Source organism: Ips typographus, linkage group LG6, assembly GCF_016097725.1.
Source record: "Ips typographus isolate SLU linkage group LG6, UJ_Ityp_2.0, whole genome shotgun sequence".
Classification (NCBI taxonomy): domain Eukaryota; kingdom Metazoa; phylum Arthropoda; class Insecta; order Coleoptera; family Curculionidae; genus Ips; species Ips typographus.
The window spans coordinates 8789708-8808870 of NC_138427.1; the positions used below are offsets into that span (position 1 = coordinate 8789708).

The 19163-nt window shown below is 34.9% G+C and overlaps 3 protein-coding genes and 1 long non-coding RNA gene across 10 annotated transcripts; 1 reads left to right on the forward strand and 3 right to left on the reverse strand.

Moving 5' to 3' along the window:
* Positions 1-397: 397 nt before the first annotated feature.
* On the reverse strand, positions 398-6291 carry LOC145730679 (ATP-binding cassette sub-family C member 4-like). The gene is made up of 9 exons (XM_081982006.1): positions 6144-6291; positions 4513-4743; positions 4023-4453; positions 3803-3959; positions 2527-3747; positions 2124-2472; positions 1882-2032; positions 1103-1786; positions 398-1047 (listed from the first exon to the last, which is right to left on the reverse strand). The coding sequence occupies exons 1-9, from the start codon at positions 6218-6220 to the stop codon at positions 596-598; spliced, it is 3753 nt and encodes a 1250-aa protein (XP_081838132.1). The 5' UTR covers positions 6221-6291; the 3' UTR covers positions 398-595.
* A 1087-nt stretch (positions 6292-7378) lies between these two features.
* Positions 7379-12685, reverse strand: LOC145730690 (persulfide dioxygenase ETHE1, mitochondrial). 5 transcript variants are annotated; one of them, XM_081982030.1, is made up of 7 exons: positions 12547-12685; positions 8840-8933; positions 8699-8788; positions 8496-8640; positions 8201-8412; positions 7880-8150; positions 7379-7825 (listed from the first exon to the last, which is right to left on the reverse strand). In XM_081982030.1, the coding sequence occupies exons 2-7, from the start codon at positions 8885-8887 to the stop codon at positions 7764-7766; spliced, it is 828 nt and encodes a 275-aa protein (XP_081838156.1). In that variant the 5' UTR covers positions 8888-8933; positions 12547-12685; the 3' UTR covers positions 7379-7763. The 5 variants fall into 5 exon arrangements, with proteins under 5 accessions (XP_081838156.1, XP_081838153.1, XP_081838154.1 ...); XM_081982027.1 differs by lacking the exon at positions 12547-12685 and adding an exon at positions 11499-11517; XM_081982028.1 differs by lacking the exon at positions 12547-12685 and adding an exon at positions 9054-9186.
* mlt (tubulin folding cofactor E like protein mlt) lies at positions 9221-19097 on the forward strand. 3 transcript variants are annotated; one of them, XM_081982022.1, is made up of 9 exons: positions 9221-9238; positions 9800-9879; positions 15891-16021; positions 16081-16225; positions 16279-16666; positions 16724-16989; positions 17580-17764; positions 17823-18176; positions 18234-19097. In XM_081982022.1, exons 3-9 carry the CDS (start codon positions 15906-15908, stop codon positions 18271-18273), a joined length of 1494 nt encoding a protein of 497 aa, XP_081838148.1. In that variant the 5' UTR covers positions 9221-9238; positions 9800-9879; positions 15891-15905; the 3' UTR covers positions 18274-19097. The 3 variants fall into 3 exon arrangements, with proteins under 3 accessions (XP_081838148.1, XP_081838147.1, XP_081838146.1); XM_081982021.1 differs by lacking the exon at positions 9221-9238 and having other exon boundaries at positions 9723-9879; XM_081982020.1 differs by lacking the exons at positions 9221-9238; positions 9800-9879 and adding an exon at positions 12529-12670.
* LOC145730693 (uncharacterized) lies at positions 14933-15911 on the reverse strand. The gene is made up of 2 exons (XR_014178659.1): positions 15777-15911; positions 14933-15274 (listed from the first exon to the last, which is right to left on the reverse strand). It is a non-coding gene; the product is annotated as an uncharacterized LOC145730693 (long non-coding RNA).
* Positions 19098-19163: the final 66 nt, after the last annotated feature.

Consider the following 19163-nt stretch of genomic DNA (forward strand, 5'->3'; position numbering starts at 1 on the left):
AGCGTTATTTGTCATAGTTAAACCCGGCTATTCAAGTTCCCACATTGTGTTCGTGGAATTATTATTGAAATTCGTATAATAAATTTCTAGCAATTTAATAGCTGCGTCGCTCTAATTCAGCGAAGCGCAAACACCGATTTGTTTCGAAAATTATACCAGAGCAAAGAAACTCGTTCAAAATAATTATAGAGCCTGATTCCTATCGTTGCTGGATGTTGCTTTGATGTTTTTTAATTTACATTATTTAAAAATAAGAGCGACTCTAACGAATAGCAAAACCTGGATTTTTTAGCTGAGTAGTTTTACATTTTCTTTGAGATCAAGGATTCTCTCAGAAGGTTAAAAGGTTTTTTTTGCATGATAGCACTTGATATCATGTTTATATCAAATTAATAAATGAACTTTTTTAAACTTTATTTAGTATTCTTAATCACAACATAAAAACTTTATAGTATACAATGCACAAATTGGAATCTCATTACTACTTGCAAATTAGGTTGATACCATTCCAATATTTATTGATAGAACTCGGAAAATGGAACCCTGTTTTTGTATTATTTTATGTTTGTATTATTGTTGTAATCAATACTCGTTTTCATTTGAAAACATGAGCAGAGTCGGTGGAAAGCATTCTTGAAAAATGACTATTCCTATTTTCGAGCAAGTCCGAAGGACTGTCAAACTCTACAATCTCTCCCTTATCCATCACAATAATCTTATCACAATTCATCACAGCCTGAAGCCTGTGAGCAATAATAAAAACTGTACAGTTAGCAAAGTGCCGGTCTATGACTTGCTGCGCCAGGATTTCAGTTTCAGGATCCATGTTGGCTGTAGCCTCATCCAGAACCACAATCCTATTATCTTTGATCAAAGCCCTTGCCAAGCAGATCAGTTGCCTCTGGCCTGTGGAGAAGTTGGAACCATGATCTGTGATTGTGAGCTGTAGGCTTGGAATATGTTCCTTCATGTCAACTTTTTCCAGAGTACTCCATATTTCTTCGTCTGTATATTCGTTGTAAGGGTCAATGTTCTCGCGGATTGTACCTTCAAAAATTAGAAAATGTAGTGTAATCAGTACTTAGAAGAATGTTAAACTAACCTTGAAACACCAAGGGATCCTGGGGAATAATAGAAATCTTGCTCCTTAAATAATCCAGGGCAACAGTTTTGGTGCTCACGCCATCAATCGTAATGCTTCCGTCAAAGTTATACAACCTAAACAGTGTGGATATGATAGAGGACTTTCCAGCTCCTGTACGTCCTACGATTCCAATTCTTTGACCTGGTTTTACTTCAAAAGAAATATCCTTCAAAACCCTTTCGGACTTGTAGGTCAAAGACACAGCCTTGTAGGACACAGCTCCGTCAGTAGGCCACTTGGGGGGTTTTTCTCCTTTATACTGATCTTGAGGTACTTCAGTATACTCCAACACTCTCTCCACGGAGGTCATATCACTCTCCAATTCAGAAAGCTGCATCAAAGCCCACTCGACCAAACCGGCCAGCATAGAGCACTTGGTGATGGCCAAACCAGCATCACCACTCGATTCTCCAGAATTAAAGAAGAGAAGTTTGCCAATAATTAAAGCGCTAAACATTGTGGAGATAATCTCCATGAAAAAGGCAAACGATCGACGAACGCAGAATGACATATAGTGGGCGGATGTGTAAAGGTCTTGATGACGGTCAAATTCTTCAATCAAATTTTTCTGGGCTTTGAATGCTCTGATGGTGGTTACACCCTCCATTGTTGCATTCAGGTGACCAATAACAGGACTACGGGCTGAAATTTGTTTTTATGAATATACACACTGAGAGAAATGACTTTGGAATTATAATACAGACTGCACTTGTCTATTTTATTACAATTTTACTTACTTGCAGATTCTAATCTCTTTAAGCTTCTAGCTGCCGGTATGTACAATCTTTGTAAAATGACCATTAAAACAACTACTCCCAGTGCAATTATTAAGAACCGCCAATTTACTGACGAAACTAAGCCTATAACTCCAAATACTGATAGAACTACCTAAAAAAATTAAATTCAAAGTCAGTCTAAAGTAAATGTAGTTGCGAAAATGAAAATTGCGAATAATGTACTTAATTTCTTGTTACATTACCCTGATAAAGTGATTAATTGTGTGTGGCAAATGCTCGTCAACTTTTGTCAAGTCCTGCGAGAATCTATTCAAAATATTTCCTATAAAGTAATTATCGTAGAAACTCATCACTGCCGTCGTCAGCTTCTCTATCATTTCATTATGTAGATTAATAGAGGCTTTCCTGCTGAAATTGATGAATAGCCACTGCTTAATTAAGTCCAGCACGACAGACGTTAGTATCATTGTCGAATATATTTTCAAAATCCAACTAGACTTGTTCCTTAAGTCGGATATTATAGTTGTGGAATTTATTGTCTCGTTCGTGAACTGTGCTTTTAAATTGGTCACGTTTTGTTCGACGTTAATCCTGAAGTTTACATTGTTTTAAAAAAACCCTCATGCAATATTAGTAGAGCCTTACCAGTTAGTTAGCATTCTGTCTGAGGAGCTTTCAGACAACTCTGCACCGAAAAACATCAGAATTAAGGCTCCAACAACGAAAAAACCTCCACCAAAAGATATGTATTTCTTAAAAACTCCAAAGTCAACTTTTCCAGTTTTCTTCTTTTCACTGTAGACTTTTTTCCTGGTTCCTTTCTCGGGTATGATCAATTTGGATTTCTCAGTTGCGACGTCATTTTCGTCTTCTTCTTCCTCTACCTGTTCCTCCTCTTCCTCTTTCTCAATTTCTTTAATCAGATCCACTTTAGCTTCGTCAGGTTTTCCATCATATACGACCTCGCCTTCCTTCAAAACAATCAAATGATCTGCAGTGTTCTTATGTCTCAAATTGTGAGTAACCAAAATCACAATTTTATCCTTTAAAAACTCCAAAATGCAGTGTTGGAAAATGTAGTCCTGTACATTTGGGTCCAAAGCATGTAACGGATCATCTAGCAGATATATTTCACTTTTCTTGTAGACAGCCCTGGCTAAATTAATTCTAGCCTGCTGTCCCCCACTCAAGTTGATTCCTCTATCTGCGACTATTGTTTCATCTCCTTTTTCAAACATATTGAAATCATACTGAAGGGCACACACTCTCACCACTTCTCGGTATCGCTCAGCATCAAAAGGTTGGCCAAAGGTAATATTCTGCCTTATGGAGGATGGAAACAACCACGGATCTTGCGAACTGTAGGAGAAGCTGCCTCTCATATACACTTTACCTTCGCACAACAAATAATCTTTCATCATTAGCTTTAACAAAGAACTCTTTCCACATCCCAATGGTCCGGTAACTATAGTTAGCTCCGGTTTTTTCAGTTTTAAAGAAACATTTTTTAAAATTGGATTTCCTTTAATTGAAACACCAGCTTCGCTAAGTATGATTTTAGGCTTATCGTAGTCGTTGTTGTCATTTTCCTCCAACTCTTCGCTATTGAGGATTTTGTTGATTCTATGTGCAGACGCATACAACTCGGCTCCTCTACTTAAACCGATAGGGATTAGCATAGCCATGGATCGTTTGATATCTCCATAGCACTTCATAACGTAAAACACAATTTCGGCATCGATGGTTCGATGAACAGACAGGTACGTCATTATAAGTATGTAGAAACCCAATTTTGATGTTAACATACCGATAATGAAATTGGCGGAACGCAAATACATTGAACGCATTAGATAAGCCAATTCAAGCCTGAAATATTGTTAATTATTGTTTAATGGGTTAAGGTGCAATTAGGAACTTTTACCTTCTTTTCTGCTCTACTTTTGCGGCAAAAACTTTTTCCCACGTGTACATTTTGATTAGTTTGATTGCTGATAAAGTTTCTTGGGTGGCTTGAAGACGTTCGTCCGTTTTTTCTGATAGACTTAACCGCATATTTTTGATACATTTAGCAATGTATACTGTTAACAAAGTTCAAAAATAACACAAAATTATACACAAAAATACACAAAAAATTTACTTACTTTGTACAGGAACGCTGACAAGCAAAATACCAACCCCAACAAGACCGGTCCACCCCATTTTGTTATAAATCAAATAACTGAGCAACCAAAGACTGAGTAATTCAACCCAAACGTTATTAAAAAGTCCAATGTTGTGTTCGAAAATCATCACATCCTTGGTGACCACCGTGATGACATTGCCTAGGTTAATCTCGTTCATAGCTTCAGGTGTAAGTTTTAATGCTTTCCGATAAACCATAGAGCAGAAAGCCGTCCTCAATCTGATTGCCAGTTGCTGGATATAGATGAAGTAATTCTGCATTACCATTCCGTGGGTTATTTTCAATCCGATTTTTAATCCAGCGTAGAAGACGGCTTCTTGAAAGGTTATAGTGGTTTGCAGAGGGTTGAAATAAGAGACTAGTTTGGATATTGCTTGTGGCTCCAAAGTACTGTAATTTAATAAGAAGAATATGTATTGAAGCTTTTCTATGAGATGTAAACTTTGTACCTGGTGATGACTCTCCAAGAAAGACTTATCAATCCCAAGAATAAATAGTTCCATCCATAGCATTTCCAGAGAATGGGAATCAACGAGGTTTTTCCTTTTTCGCGTTGTTTAAGCCATTCTTTTTCAAGTCTGTCACCGTTGACTTTAGCATCGCAACTTTTAACTACTTCGTATATGTCATCTTCTTCCAAATCACGACTCAATGAAGTACGAAATAGGGGATTGGTGTATCTAAACAAAAATTGGTTATCTCAGTAAAACTTTCCATAGGAAATTGCTGCTTTGTTTTGCTCTGTTGGTGGTATTGAATCTAACGTATACTTTTTTTTTGGGTTTCAGAAGTTTGAGACAGTTATTTATCTCCATTTGTGCTGACTATTTGTTCAGTACTTGCTAAATTTTTGATAGTCATCAATGTTGCGAAGTTTAACTCAATATTGACGCAATTTTGAAAATTGTATAACATTGCATGACAAGGTTTCTAGGAACTGAAAGCAAGCAAATATTTATAATACAATTACAATAACAAAAATCAGGCAAACAGCTAAAATGTATACATAATGCATATGTCAGGAGAGAAAAATTGATTCAGTTTAAACCTGCAGATATTACTAGAGTAAATAGTTTTACAAAGTCGGTGTAGGTGATTTTAGTATTTTTTGCTAAGTAATTTTCAAACGTTATAAACCAAATACATGCAGGAAAAATGCAATAAAAGTGGCGTTAAGAATCTGTGTAGATATAGCAAAAATCAAAGTAAAATGGAGTGTAATAACAATTTAAACCAAAGGTACCTAAATAAGACGTTTCCTTTTCTATTTGTCACATTCAAAACTCATTTTACATTGATTTTTACCATAAAAATTAAGACCAGAGAAAACCGTCGAAAATCAAAATGGAAAACCATAACCAAGTGGCCAAGTGGCAATTTTCTCAATTTTTTTTCGATTTATAAATTGTGCAATACTTGTAATGCCACTAACTTGGCCAGAAGAAAGTGAAGAAATTAATCAGAGATTCATTGTTGATGAACCAGTCGCGTTGATCAATCAACCAACCTTACGCTCTGAGAATATCTGACAACAGATCAGGATTTACCACACTTTTTTGATATTTCCTAACAGATTTTATTTTTATTGTTGATTTTGTGTGTGTGTCAATTCATGTTCTATGGATTGCCACCCTGCAGCAATTTTAATATGAAAGAATAGTAAAAGTTGGAAATTTTCCAAGGGAAGTATTTATTGCCGTAACAGGAAACGTATTAAAATTGATTTCTCACAGGAAAAGTACTAATATTTGCAGAACATTAAACATTGATAAACACAATCATTGATTTACATCTTTTTATAAATCAAGGTTAAGAATATTTCCAACAGGAAAGTTTAATTACATTGTAGATAAGAGTCCTAAGTGTTATCGATACATTTTTAAATTTTTGCATGGAGGAAAATAGTCTATGGTATTAGTAACCACTTTCGAAACATTTGATTTTCTCTGTTAGAAAATTATTTCAATTTTGAATTGAAATACACTTTCCATAATTTGCTTAACATACTGAATTAGTATTGGAAATAAACCATCGTATTCTTTGAAAACGTTTCAATTTCCATGATGGGTGTAATACATACTGAAAAGTCAAGATGGAGAACACATTGGCCTTCTCTCGAGGATTAGTGTTTCGCTGGACTTTGCCCACGTGATCCATCTCGGAACTAACAAGTCAATATCCGAAAAATCCTACAATTAACGATTTTGCAACATGCACCTGGGATTTTTACCGAGTTTCTAAAACGATCAGTAAAAGAAGAAAACTGGTTCGAAAAATCAACAGCGACCGCTTGATATAACATCTTCGTTTGTTCAACGAGATAATTTCGAAACGTAAGAATGTAATTCTTGTTAAACATTGTTGTCAGTCAATTTAAGCCTCTATTCTATTCAAACTACTTGAACATATGTACTTTGCGAGAGAGTATTTTTAGTTTGATAATAGGGAAGTTTTGAATGGTAAACGTGACGACAATGGGATAGATTATGATATGGATATTTGTGTCAATAATGGTGGGACTGTCTTTGTTTGCGCTTACTTTGTTTTTGTAAGTGTAAATTCCTTTGTTTTTTGAATGTAGAGTGTCGTTGAATGATTTTCAACTATTTTACGAAGTTGGGCACACCTTCCAGATAATGTGAAATTGAGACACGTTGTTCAATGGAAAGTGACGTCTAAATTAAGGACTGTTTGGTTGTCTAAAGGGCAACGAATTCCTGGAGATCTTTGCGTGCTTCGATACAAATAATGTCATCTCCAGCTCGTTGAAATGGGAATCTCGGCATAGCTTCATAACAATCGAGGAACTTTGCAGCAGAAGTTCGACTGGAATTACCAGGGTTATCGACAATTTGTGAGGATTATTAGATTTTTTTATTCAATTCCAGTAACATGAAATAGGAACTGCTGCCTTGTTTTCAACGTTATGACCTTTTGTGAAGTATGTAATAAAAGTCCTTTAGAAAATGTAGTTGCAACTTGGATAAAGTACTTTCTAAAAAGTGTAGTCTTTTTCCTGGATTTCAATAACTGTGTGCAAGTAGTTTAAGGGCTGTTTTTGGCAGACAAAGACAATTTTGGTTTGATTTGAACTTATGACTGGTTCAAATTTATACCATAAGATTGTGGAATTTGAATCAAATTTCTTCACTTTTACCATCAAGTGTAAAAGCAATTTTTCTAATATAGTTTCAGTATTCGCCAGCCTGTCGTGAATGTTATTTCAAAGTCTTTCATTCATGATGTAAATGATGCTTTTACAACATTAAAATTGCTATCGTGTCTAGTTTAGGAACGTACAAATAATAGACCAGATATTATTTGATTTTATTGACAATGAAACTACCAAAAGGTGAAAAAACAATTAACATCATAGTTCTGAAAAAAGCAATAGACGTTCTTTAAAACAATGGAACTAAAGCAAAAAAGACTAAAACATTGCTTTTTGTATGTAATCATATTCATCACGTTCTAACAAAAATTTACTAAGTAAGTGGGCCCCTTTGTACTTAGTTTGGATTTTAATAAACCTGCTTAGGCTGATTTTTACTAATCATTAGACTTCTCTTCTTCTTCCAAAATATAATATCTTTTAAGGCAAATATTAATATCATAATCTTATAATCAAAATACTACATTCAAATGTGAAACTAATACTTTAAAGTTTAAAACTTATTCAACAGTGTATATTAAGTTTTGTCTAAAGAGCTTCTTTTGGGATGTCCTGAACTCCACAAACCTTATTAGCGGGTAGGGCTCGATCTATAAAAAAACTAAATTTAACCCACTTTTTAGTTTTAGCTACCCGATACTAACCAATCTGTTGAGGGTAAGCCAAATTCAAGTTATTCATAATAACAACGAATTGGTCCTCCGTTTTAGTTAGTCTTGGATTTAACCTCCTCTCCTCATCCACTGTGGTTGAGGTCATTCCTTTGTAGTCATGGGCAGGAAACAACAACGTTTGCTCTGGCAAAGTAAAAATTTTCTGGTGAACGCTTCTGTATAGTGTTCTGGGGTTGCCTTCTTGAAAATCAGTCCTGCCACAACCTCGGATTAGAACAGCATCACCAGTGAATGCCAATCCCTAATATACATATTTCAACCATTGTTAAAAATGGGACATTTGTCACTCACTTGCTGTTTGTTGTAATAGGTAACACAGCCATTAGTATGTCCTGGTGTACTAAAAACTGTCAGTTTCTGACTACCAAAAACGATTTCGTCGTTTTCTTCGACCCAAATATCCGCCTGAGCTCCACTGGACTTTGAAATAATTGTTCGACACCCTGATAGGACTCTTAAATAGCCAGTTCCTGTCACGTGGTCCGCATGCATATGAGTATTTACTGTCGAAACACAATTGGTACTCTTAACATTTTTATACTTAAGTATGCTAGTCTATATCATTAGGCGAATGAAATTTTCTTACTAGCATATTTGAGTTTGAGTCCTAAGTCTTGAGTGATTTGAAAATCTCTTTTGACCTGTTCCAGTACCGGATCTATTAAAATACATTCCTTGGATACTGGACAGCCTAGCAGATAGGTGTAAGTACTGCTGCTGTGATCAAAAAGCTGTAGTAAAATGAATTATAAAGTTTCAACTCATATTTTTGATGTAGGTAGTTAATACCTGCCTGAATATTAATGTGGACGGTACAGAGCCATTGCTAAACTTCCTGATCCGAGTATTAGAAAGTTTTTGGCCGGACGGACTTAAAAACTTCAAAAAGCTAAATTTTTAGACTTTGTCTGGTTTCTGTAATTTACTTACCAGCTTCAGGATTGGAGCTCTTTTAATACTTAACGAAATTCCCTGCATTTTTATGGTCAGTCACATTAGGAAGCTCCTATTTAGATTCGTCAACCTGCAATCAAACCAATAATCAAAGCAAAATAAGATAAGCGGCATTGCAATACACGCCTTAAACCTTTATCTCTTAAGCAAGATTATGATGCCATGGATCTATTGAACCTACAAAACTTACATTGCAATATTTTTAGTGAGTTATGGGAATAGATATAAAACGAGAAATAGTTTACAGTTGTTTTGATTGGGTTACATGACCTATGAGTGGTATCACTGATCAGCAGGAAAATGCACAGTGTGGAGACTTATCAGAGTACTACTGGTGGTTCGGTGGTTGTACCAAAAACATAAGAATAATACTAAGTAAGTACAATTATTAGGAATATAGTTTCGGATTTAAGAAATGAGTAGCTAGTTTCAGAAAGAATTATTTTTTAATTTAAGAGAACGCTCAGAAGATTTTACTGAGGATTGATTTATCTCAAAAACGAAAGACGGTAGAATATTTGTATGTATTTTACATGTAACACCCACTAATTTCTAGTTTTTAAAATTATTGTATCAAGATATGAATGAACGAGTTATAGTATAAGAATATGTACGGTTCACCAGTATGTCGCCACTGTAGACCACAGACAAACTACTACTTGTAATAAGTTTGTGCATATTTTCAATAAACGCTACTACTATCCATTGTACCAATATATATAAATAAAAATTAATCAAAACAAAATATGAACTTAATATTTACCTCTTGAACAGTTTTTAGTTTCCATTTTTTATTACCAACCCAAAATGTATAAAAAAACTTGTCAATGTTGTATAACCTTTGAATATGACTTTGAAACATTTAAATCAAATTCTCAGTGACACACTCATTAAAAATCGTATTTGATTCATATAATAAAGCAACTTAATTTTTAGGGAATAATACAACAATGTATGTCTGCGGTTGAAGGCAGATTTGTTCATAATGGAAAACATCTAGAATTAACAGCTGAAGGGTAAGTCGTACTTTCTGTAAATAGAAAACTAGCAAAACGTGTGATTGCTTGTCAGTTAGTCAAGTTACTCTTATTAAGTTCTGGTGCAATTCATTTTTGATGAAATCGATGTCAGATTGTTTATTTAACAGACTTTTACCAAAATAAGGGTGTATCATTTCGCGCAGGAAAAATTGCACCAGACCCCTCTCTTATGATAGACTTATTTTATGCATAAAGCCATGATGATCTTTCCAGATTCCAGACAAATTTTCGGGTCGTACTCATCAGAACAGATGAATCACAAATCATAGGTGCATCAATCAGTTATTGTCTAAAATTTCAGTGACATGTTTACGCAAATGATTAATGGCACAATCTTTGCAGGGCGTGTGCAATCTTTTCGCAAATAAATAGCCCGAATCGTGGTTAATGATCGGCGAAACCTAAGTAAATGACCTGATGAGGTTAAGGAGCTTTTTATTGTCTGAAGTGCACTCCTAGTCTCTCGATTAGATCTAGAAACAATTGAATTATATTGGATTTGTCACGCTATTCGGGGGACATATCCTCGATGTATGTATTTTTGTCACGTTATATTTTGAGAAATCTTTAGTAAAAATCAATACCTTTGGTGAATGGATTACCTGCTTATTATACATGTCAGAAGTGGTTCGACAACTTGGTGAACGTAATAACTATTAAGACTATTTTGTTTCATTTTATTTTGACTTTCTTACTGAATTTCATTTTGGATTTGGCTATTAACATAAACATTTATGATGAATAACTGCGGCGATACTGTACCAACCAAATTTACATTGTGAATAACAGAAACATAATCAACAGGTTCAACTTGCACCTATTTTCGGACGTTCATTGAGCCAAATTTAGAAAGTGGATCATTGGCAAAAAAACTGGAACGAGTTTGGCAACACGTCTTGGGTCATAGAATTCCGAGGCAATCCAAATTGTGACGGGTTAATTTTAGACTAAATATTATATCAGGCGGACTTTGTAATGCGTTTTTAAACCTCAAAAACGTCCAGTCAAAGACAATTTATTTGCGTCTTAAACTATACCAGTCAGGATAAACCGCAGGTAAAGGTGAGCAATCAAGGACAACCAGCTTGTTCCCCTATACCAAACCCATTCGAATTCCGTGTTCCATAAATGGAGCTAAGAGCAGACAACCGCAGGGTTCAAGGAGCTTATGTATACATTTTTTTCTTTTTTAGGTGCTATACATTTCCTGCAATCTGCAAGGTACCACCGTGTATTACCAAAAACGGAATAGATTTTTTCTGCTAAAGCAGTAATAATTCATTACAGTATTTTGGTTTAAGTTAGTCATTCATACCATGCAAAATATGTCATAAGTTAAAGTTCTACAAGTATCCCTGTGTCTAGTTTCTAGAATGGGGTCGTCTACCATAGTGAAATTGAAAAGGTTTAAAATATAAACTTAATACAGTTTATGCCTTGCAATGTGCTATTAAGTCTTTCTTTTTAATATTAAATCGACAGTATTTTTATAAGAGGCTTGAATAAAATGTTCAAATGAGCCTGGCACGATCCCCCGTGACGTAATTAGAGACTCTTGTTACCAGTGCATTGTTGCCAAAGTTATTAAGACTTACCTAATAATATGTCTTGTATCAATCAACTAATTTTGGGTATGTTCTGTTGGAGTAACTGCAAAAATATTTTTTTAGTGCGTCTGGGTTTAACTTAAATCGGTGAAACACTGAAACTAAAAGACATTCTGCATTTTAAAGTGAATATGGCAACCTCCCATCTACAACGACATTATAGAATGTGATTCAGTGAATGACAGTTGACACTTTGAAAGTTGAAACATTGTTTTGCTCAGTTTGCTATAAGCAGAAGAGAGAGGTAACAACTGGCCTTTTCTACGTCACATGAGACTTTTTCGTATATAGTGTACCAAATAGGTGGGGTTTTTACTAACATTTTTTTTTGCAGTTGAATATATCTAGAGCAAAAAAGAAAAAACATGTGTCCCATATTTTTCCGAGTACTACTAATAAGCAAAAACAAATTAAAAAAAAAATTTCTTGGGGCCATCTGTCAAATGACGTCACACTCATTTCGGTTGCTCCAGAAAGATTGACACATGTCACAGAATATGAAGTTTTGCGCCATATTTGAATCTCATCATTATATTTTCTAATAAATACACTCTGCTACCGATAATTCTAATTTGTTACTTTTTACTACTCTTTCATGCAAAAGTAATATTTCACAACATTTTAAATGTTTTGCTTGTTTTTTGTACGTATCTCTTTAACATGGTTTCGTGTTTTTCACAAAAACTACGACGCAATTGAAATATAATTACAAACTATACCGGATAGTGGATAATGTTTAAAGAAAAACGCTTTTAAGATAAGATTGTAGAAATTAAACGCGCACCATCAGAAAATCAGGTTCGTACCGGATCAGCTGATTGAAAGGGGGCCGTCAGCTGATTGTTAAAAAAAAACAAAACACAATCGTAAACGCGCAAAATGGATCCTGCATCGCAGTAGTCGGAGAGCGAGCGCGAGCGCTGTTGCCGTAAACCGACGCTATTCGCCGTCCTGCTTAGCGCCCGCTTTGATGGCCGAATTCGGTGTTTGCCCTTCAGAAAATTTGCGTTTTAAAGGAAAATTTGCGGAATATTACCTAGAATTCGCCCCAGATCTGGACCGACCCCCAGTTTACCACGGTACCCGTTTGATGACACTTTACCCGCTTTTTTCCGTGTAGTTTATTTTCTGGGTTTTATTGACGTTTCTTTGTTGTGCAGGTAAGTGGCTTTCGGACGTTTTCGTATACCCTCGGTTTGTTATGTAAACAAAAGGTCAGTCGTCAAGCTGTCCGCGTCACTTTGATTTCCCGGTGCCATGTTGCCAAGTCCATTTGTTAGTTTCAGGGATGTAAAATTTCCGGAAAATTAGTTTTTTGAAAATAATATTTTCGGTAATTTTTCAGAAAAATTAGAAAAAGTGACAATTCTAAAAAAATGCTTATTAAAGTAGTTGAGGATATTAGCTGTCCAATCGTACCAAACATTCAATATCAATTCAAATTAAAATTTACCGTACTTTTAATAATAAGTTCAGATGTTTGAGTTTTCTCAGTAGAATGAATGACAAGTTTGACAATGGCAATAACAAATTTGACAGTGATAATGACAAGTTTCACAGTTGTGTACTTTAAAATTTTTGTTTAAGCATGCAGTCAGTTCAGTACAAATGATAAATTTAAAAATTAATACAAAAATAGCGTATTTTTCGCAGTTTTAGATCGAATACAAAAGACTTTTACAGATAGGCCCACATTATATATTGTTATTTTCTATTTTCCATTAGTTCTCAATAATGTAGCAGTTTTCTAACAAAATGAGAGTATTAAGTGGAATAAGTAAGAACATTTTAAGTCTCTTAAATACTTTATTAACATTTTTTTGGCTTGAAAATATAAATAAAATAATCGGAGTGTAAACTTGGCATCAAGGTCTGCTATAGGTAGGTAGCGGGGTTAGTCATTGAACAACCAGTTATACAGTATACCGGCCCGTTCAAAAAGTACTCTTATGACAATCAACAACGCAACCACAACTACTACATAATGTATAGGTATATGAGCAAATAAAATACCAATTTAACCAACTATCATTGCACTTATTATATCGTCTCACTTTCATTTTCGTTGTTGTGTTGCCGTGTGACGTAATGAGTTGGCTTTTATTTCACGGTTGGCTAGCAGTGGTTTTTTTTTTAAATTATTACCAACATTATGTTATTATCCGCTTTTTGTTATATTGGTTATTATCTTCGTCTGTCAATTAGACGCGGATATCTTCACTTGTTTGCCCCCATCATGTTTATTCCGGTGCGCAGGAATTCGTTTAATTAACGAGAAGCAGGGGAAAACCAGGAAACGGAAATGGGTATTGGTTCGATTTCTTTGTACTTATTTTTTTAAATTTATTTATGTTTGATCATCAAAAATGACACAATACGAAAGAGGTTTATTAATGCTAAGATAGCTTTCTAGAACAAAGTAAATTAAGGACGATTACAAAACAAAAATTATCGTTTTGAAAGTGGCCTTTGTGCGAATATAAATTATTATTATTAGCTGCAACTGTTACACTTGAGTTTTATAATAATGTTCCACCATTCTAAAAATCGATATTAGTGAGTCACAATTTTTAATAGATTTCATTTTGATTGCACAATATACCTATTTATATTGGGTATAAGGTGGATAAGTTTCTGATTTAAGTTTGAACCTGAAATAAAGAAAAATTGTTAGAAAGAAAAGAACAAAGAAAAGTTTTGGGAAGAACTCTGTTCCACTTTGTACATTGTGGCAATAAGAAGATAAATGCATTTGCTAAAAGATTGGATTCTAAGGGATTGATAGATTGTACATTAAGGATTAATACAGTCTTGTGTCATTGACAATTTCTATTGTCTTCATTTGACCAAACATGTTTCATTGTGTTTTGAATATTTTTGTGATGCACCAATTGGACAATTCCTGTTAGTGTGTGGCCTCAAAAATAACGAACAATGGCTATTTCGAAGCTTTCACGGTTGTCTACATCATTAGGCCGAAATAGAAAATCCAATACCCAAACAACCGTTTTCAAGTTGCATTGTCCTCTGTTCGCACACAGATATGGTAATTAGAATTTTAATCCTGAACCGCACCTTTTAGTGAAATATTAGCATAGAGAGAAATGTTCAACTATATGGAAACTTAATTCGCAAAGTAATTAAATCACTGCAATTCCTTTCGTTTAGTAACAAAATTAATTCTAGTGATATTTGAATTAATTTCCTGGTTAATAAAGTGTCGGTCAGGCGTGCACAACACGTAGAAAGGATCTGAAGTAAACAATCTGATTCCATATTTTTTGTAATGAGTAAATGATCATGGAGGAAGACAAAATTACGGAAATTCTAAACCAACAAGTTAACTATAAATATGTAAACATTACTGTTTAGACATCTGGTCTATATGAGGATGGTTCAGTGATCACGTAACAGCCAATAAAAACTATCAAACTGTTTATATATTCACATGATTTGAAAGGTGCATGCATTTAAGTAAGTTTCTAGTTTAATTTGAATGTGACCTCCTACGGTACCACCAGTACCATTTGCACTAGCTAGCGCCAAACATCAATACAGTAATAATTTCAGTTGGTTGCTTTTGCGTGACCACTCTCTATTGCAATTAGTACAAATTGGATGACAACAGTACGGGCAGTACCTCCTGAAACTGAAAGCTTAATTACCGCAATTCCTGCGAGTTGCAGCAATACGAAAACCGACCAAAATGCTCTGGTTTGCATCATTCCACCTCGCGTAAACGTCGTAATAGACCGAAGGCCGTACTGAAAATAACACGCCAATGTTGTTAGCCTTATCTGCGAATAATATACGCAAAAATTTGTTGCTACACGTGTTGGAAGAGAGAATGATTAATTGCTCTTATAACATAAGGTCAGAAAGTCAATATTGTTTGTTCATCAAAAGTGGAACTTTGATATGAATACAATGGGGGGGCATATACTTACTTTGTATTATATTATAAACTGTTGTGTGGAAGTAGTCAAAATAATTAAAATTATAATTTCAACGGATGAAACCCTGTAGCAGGTTTCCCCTCGTTGAAGAGGGATAACGCCATAGGGTTGTGTACCCTCCTAAAAGAAGGTAATCAAAAAGCTGCATAACAAAAGTTATTTCCTGACTTTAATATTGATCCAAATAAAACCCTTAATAAGTTATTGGGCCTAAACGACGACTGACCTATTTATGAACATGCACCAAGTGGCTTTAGTTAAACGACCTCAAATCTTTTGCGTGTTTTCAACCTGAATAGTTAGTACAAACCTGATTAGGAATAATTGGATTTAAACCTTTTCCTATTTATTCAGTTCCTGGTTTAGAGATTTTAACGCCAGTTAACGAGACACTAGTTATTTATCACGAATTTTGCGTTTTCAGCTGAAATAACATACAATGCCTTCATTACTGGAAGCATTAGAACAGAAATATGGTGATCCGGCCGATTCGGTGTCATCCAGCCCCGATGATGATTCTGCTGGAATTTCTATAGCCATATTCGTGCCTTGCAAGTATATTCACCCTTCCTTACTTTCTACTTCCTTTTATTGAAATTTCGGTTCTTGTATAGATCTCCAAGAGCTGTAGTACCTGCCCTGCTAGTACTGAACGATTGTGATATCGCGACAGCTGGTGAAAGCGACGCTTTAGTGGCCAAATGCTCCAATGTGGAGGAATTAGACTTAGCTAAAAACAAACTTGATCAATGGACTGAGGTGAGCAATATCCAACAACTTAATTACTTTAAAGTTTAAATGGAGTTTTGCAGGTGTTTGGCATTCTGGAGCACATGCCCCGCCTAAAATTCGTCAACCTGAGCTTCAACAGCCTCTCCAAACCCATCGAAATGAGTTTGGACAAGAGGTGGGATGAGCTGCGTAACCTGGTGTTGAACTCTACCTACGTGAACTGGGAGAGCGTGCAGAAGATACTGAAGCACTTACCCAGTTTAGAGGAGCTACATCTGAGCCTTAACGAATACAACAACGTCGACTTACACAAGAACGACGAGCAGACTGACTGTAAATGCACTGAAAATAAGAACGAGAATTGCGACTGTTTGACTACTACAGCCAGTATGGAAAAGCACCCTTTGATGCGCATACTGCACTTTACTGGCAACCCAATTAAAGACTGGAAAGAAGTCTCCAAGTTAGGTTAGATCCTTGATAGAATACAAACATTTCCAAAGCTAAAAAAACTGTTTTTTGTAGGTTTTGCGTTCCCAAATTTAGAGTCACTAGTGCTGGCAGAGTGTCCTATACAGTCACTAGCTATAAGCGACGATGAGGACGAAGAAAGTTCTAATAAAAACTACGAAAAATCAGAAACAGTCCAGGAAGATGTGTCCAGACCGGAATCACCGCACGATGCTTTCAAGTCCCTCAAAGTGCTTAATTTGAACTCAACCAACTTGTCTTCGTGGGATGACATTGAAAGGTTGGCACAGTTTCCCGCCCTACAATGTGTTCGAATATTGGTAAGTATAAGAACTGATTGAAAATTGCCACAGAGATTGTTATCAGCCAGTTTTCTAATAGAAGCAGTACGAAATATTAAATGTAATAAGGGTTATTGCAAGAGATATAAAAAGGAGTTTTTGAATACCAAATAACCACAGTTTTTAAAGGATGCACTGCGAGGTATTATTGAAGGAATATCTGGGAGAGTTACCTGTAAAAATGGAACTACAAACTTAAAACGCAATTGAAATATAAATAGAAGTTTTATTACTGTGGTTTAAATTCCTGTTTAGAAATTTAATGGTAATTAACTGCGAAGGCGTGATGTGTTGAATAAGTCTGAAGGTTAAGAGCTTCAAGATTAAAATTTGATGCGCCATTTGGCAAAAAATTTAATAAATTAACTGACTTAATATAAGTGGGAGGAATTTTTGCTAACCTGATAATAATGAATACATAAAATTTTTTTACTTGACCTAATTTCGTATGATAATAAATTTATTAAAATACTCGGAAATAATGACTTAGGAGGTTGCAGTTGATATATATTTTTCTTAAATTCTCAAAAGAGGATATTTGTTTCTAAAACATATTTTAAATCATTTAGGGTTGCCCTCTATGGGAAGGTAACGAATATACAGAACACGAACGCCGTCAATTGTTGATTGCACGGTTACCAAATGTTCAAACCCTTAACGGAGGTGGTGTCATCACCGCCGACGAAAGAGAGGATGCTGAACGAGCCTTCATCCGTTACTACATGGATAAACCTGAAAGTGACCGACCAGAAAGGTAACACTAACTCTACAATCTATTTTTTAATTAAAGCCTAAACAAATTCCGTGAACAGGTACTTTGAACTGGTCCAAAAGCACGGAAAATTAGATCCCTTGGTCAACGTGGATCTCCGACCAGAAAAACGGGTCAGAATCACCTTCACCTGCGGTTCGAACAGCGAAGTCCGTTCAGTCGACATCTACCGGACTGTCAGCGACTTAAAGACGCGTCTGGAAGGATTTGCCGGTTTTCCGGCCTCAAAAATGCGGCTATTTTATGTGGACCAGGATTTGAGAGATATACAGGGTCCCGAATCAATGCGATTCCCTTCCAAACAATTGTTCAGTTACAATATTCGATCAGGAGATGAGATCATTATTGTCTGCAAGCTTGAAAGTAGACGCAGCAGGACGCAGAGTGAATCAAAGTAAGAGATTGATGGATTTAAGTGATCTTTTATGACTTACAAGAGTTATTTTCATAGAATTTCAGAGAAACAGGAGAAGGCTATGTACAATCTTTAGCCTAGTCAAAGTTTGTTGGAAATTTAAGGCAGGAATACTAATATAAATGTACCTACTAACCACAATCTTATTGGGTATAAAATATAAAAATTCGCAACTCCTTAAGCTTTTATGACTCTATTTAAATGCAGCAAACACATATTTGACCATTTATAGAAAAACAATATTTAAAGTACTTTTTTTTTGGTCAATTTTGCTGTAACTACAAGTGCGAGAGTTTTATAGTGATGATGAACATTAACAAGTAGATATTTTACTACTTAAAACTAAATTATACCTTAGTAGGTGATTGTAGTGTAGTATGACAACACTTTAGCAACATAATTGTGATATTTTGCCAAGCAACTTACTAAAGTTCTGGCGCAAATAAAACTGCCATGTAGTTTTATTCTACTCATTTTTACTAATTATTCTTGTATTAGTATTCTCAGTAAAACTGTATGTCTCATAGTTTTAAAAGATTGAGCTTTTTACTTAACCTCTAGACACAAAAAAGCCGCAATTGAGTTTTATAGTAATTTGTTTAATAAACAATGCTGTTTGTTGATTTAATTAACTTTAACTTCGTTTTAGGTGTATGTAAGTTGGTTTTTCGCTCATTGCTTGATTCTAACAAAGACGTTTAATTGATTTTAAAGCAAGTTTAGTTAATTATTGTGACGTTTTAGTAGTTTTTGTTCTTCTTACTTTATTAGAAAGTGATGGTGTTAGTGTTATATTGTATGTTAATTAATATCTGTTGGGCTTTGAGTCTATATTTTTGTGATACATCCTTATAAAGACGAGAGGCATGTAATGATGAAATAAAAAAAGTTTTGACCAAACTTGTAATTCTAATTATTACCCGTTTATAGTAGTTTCAAATGCAATTATTTCTATGTTTTAATTTT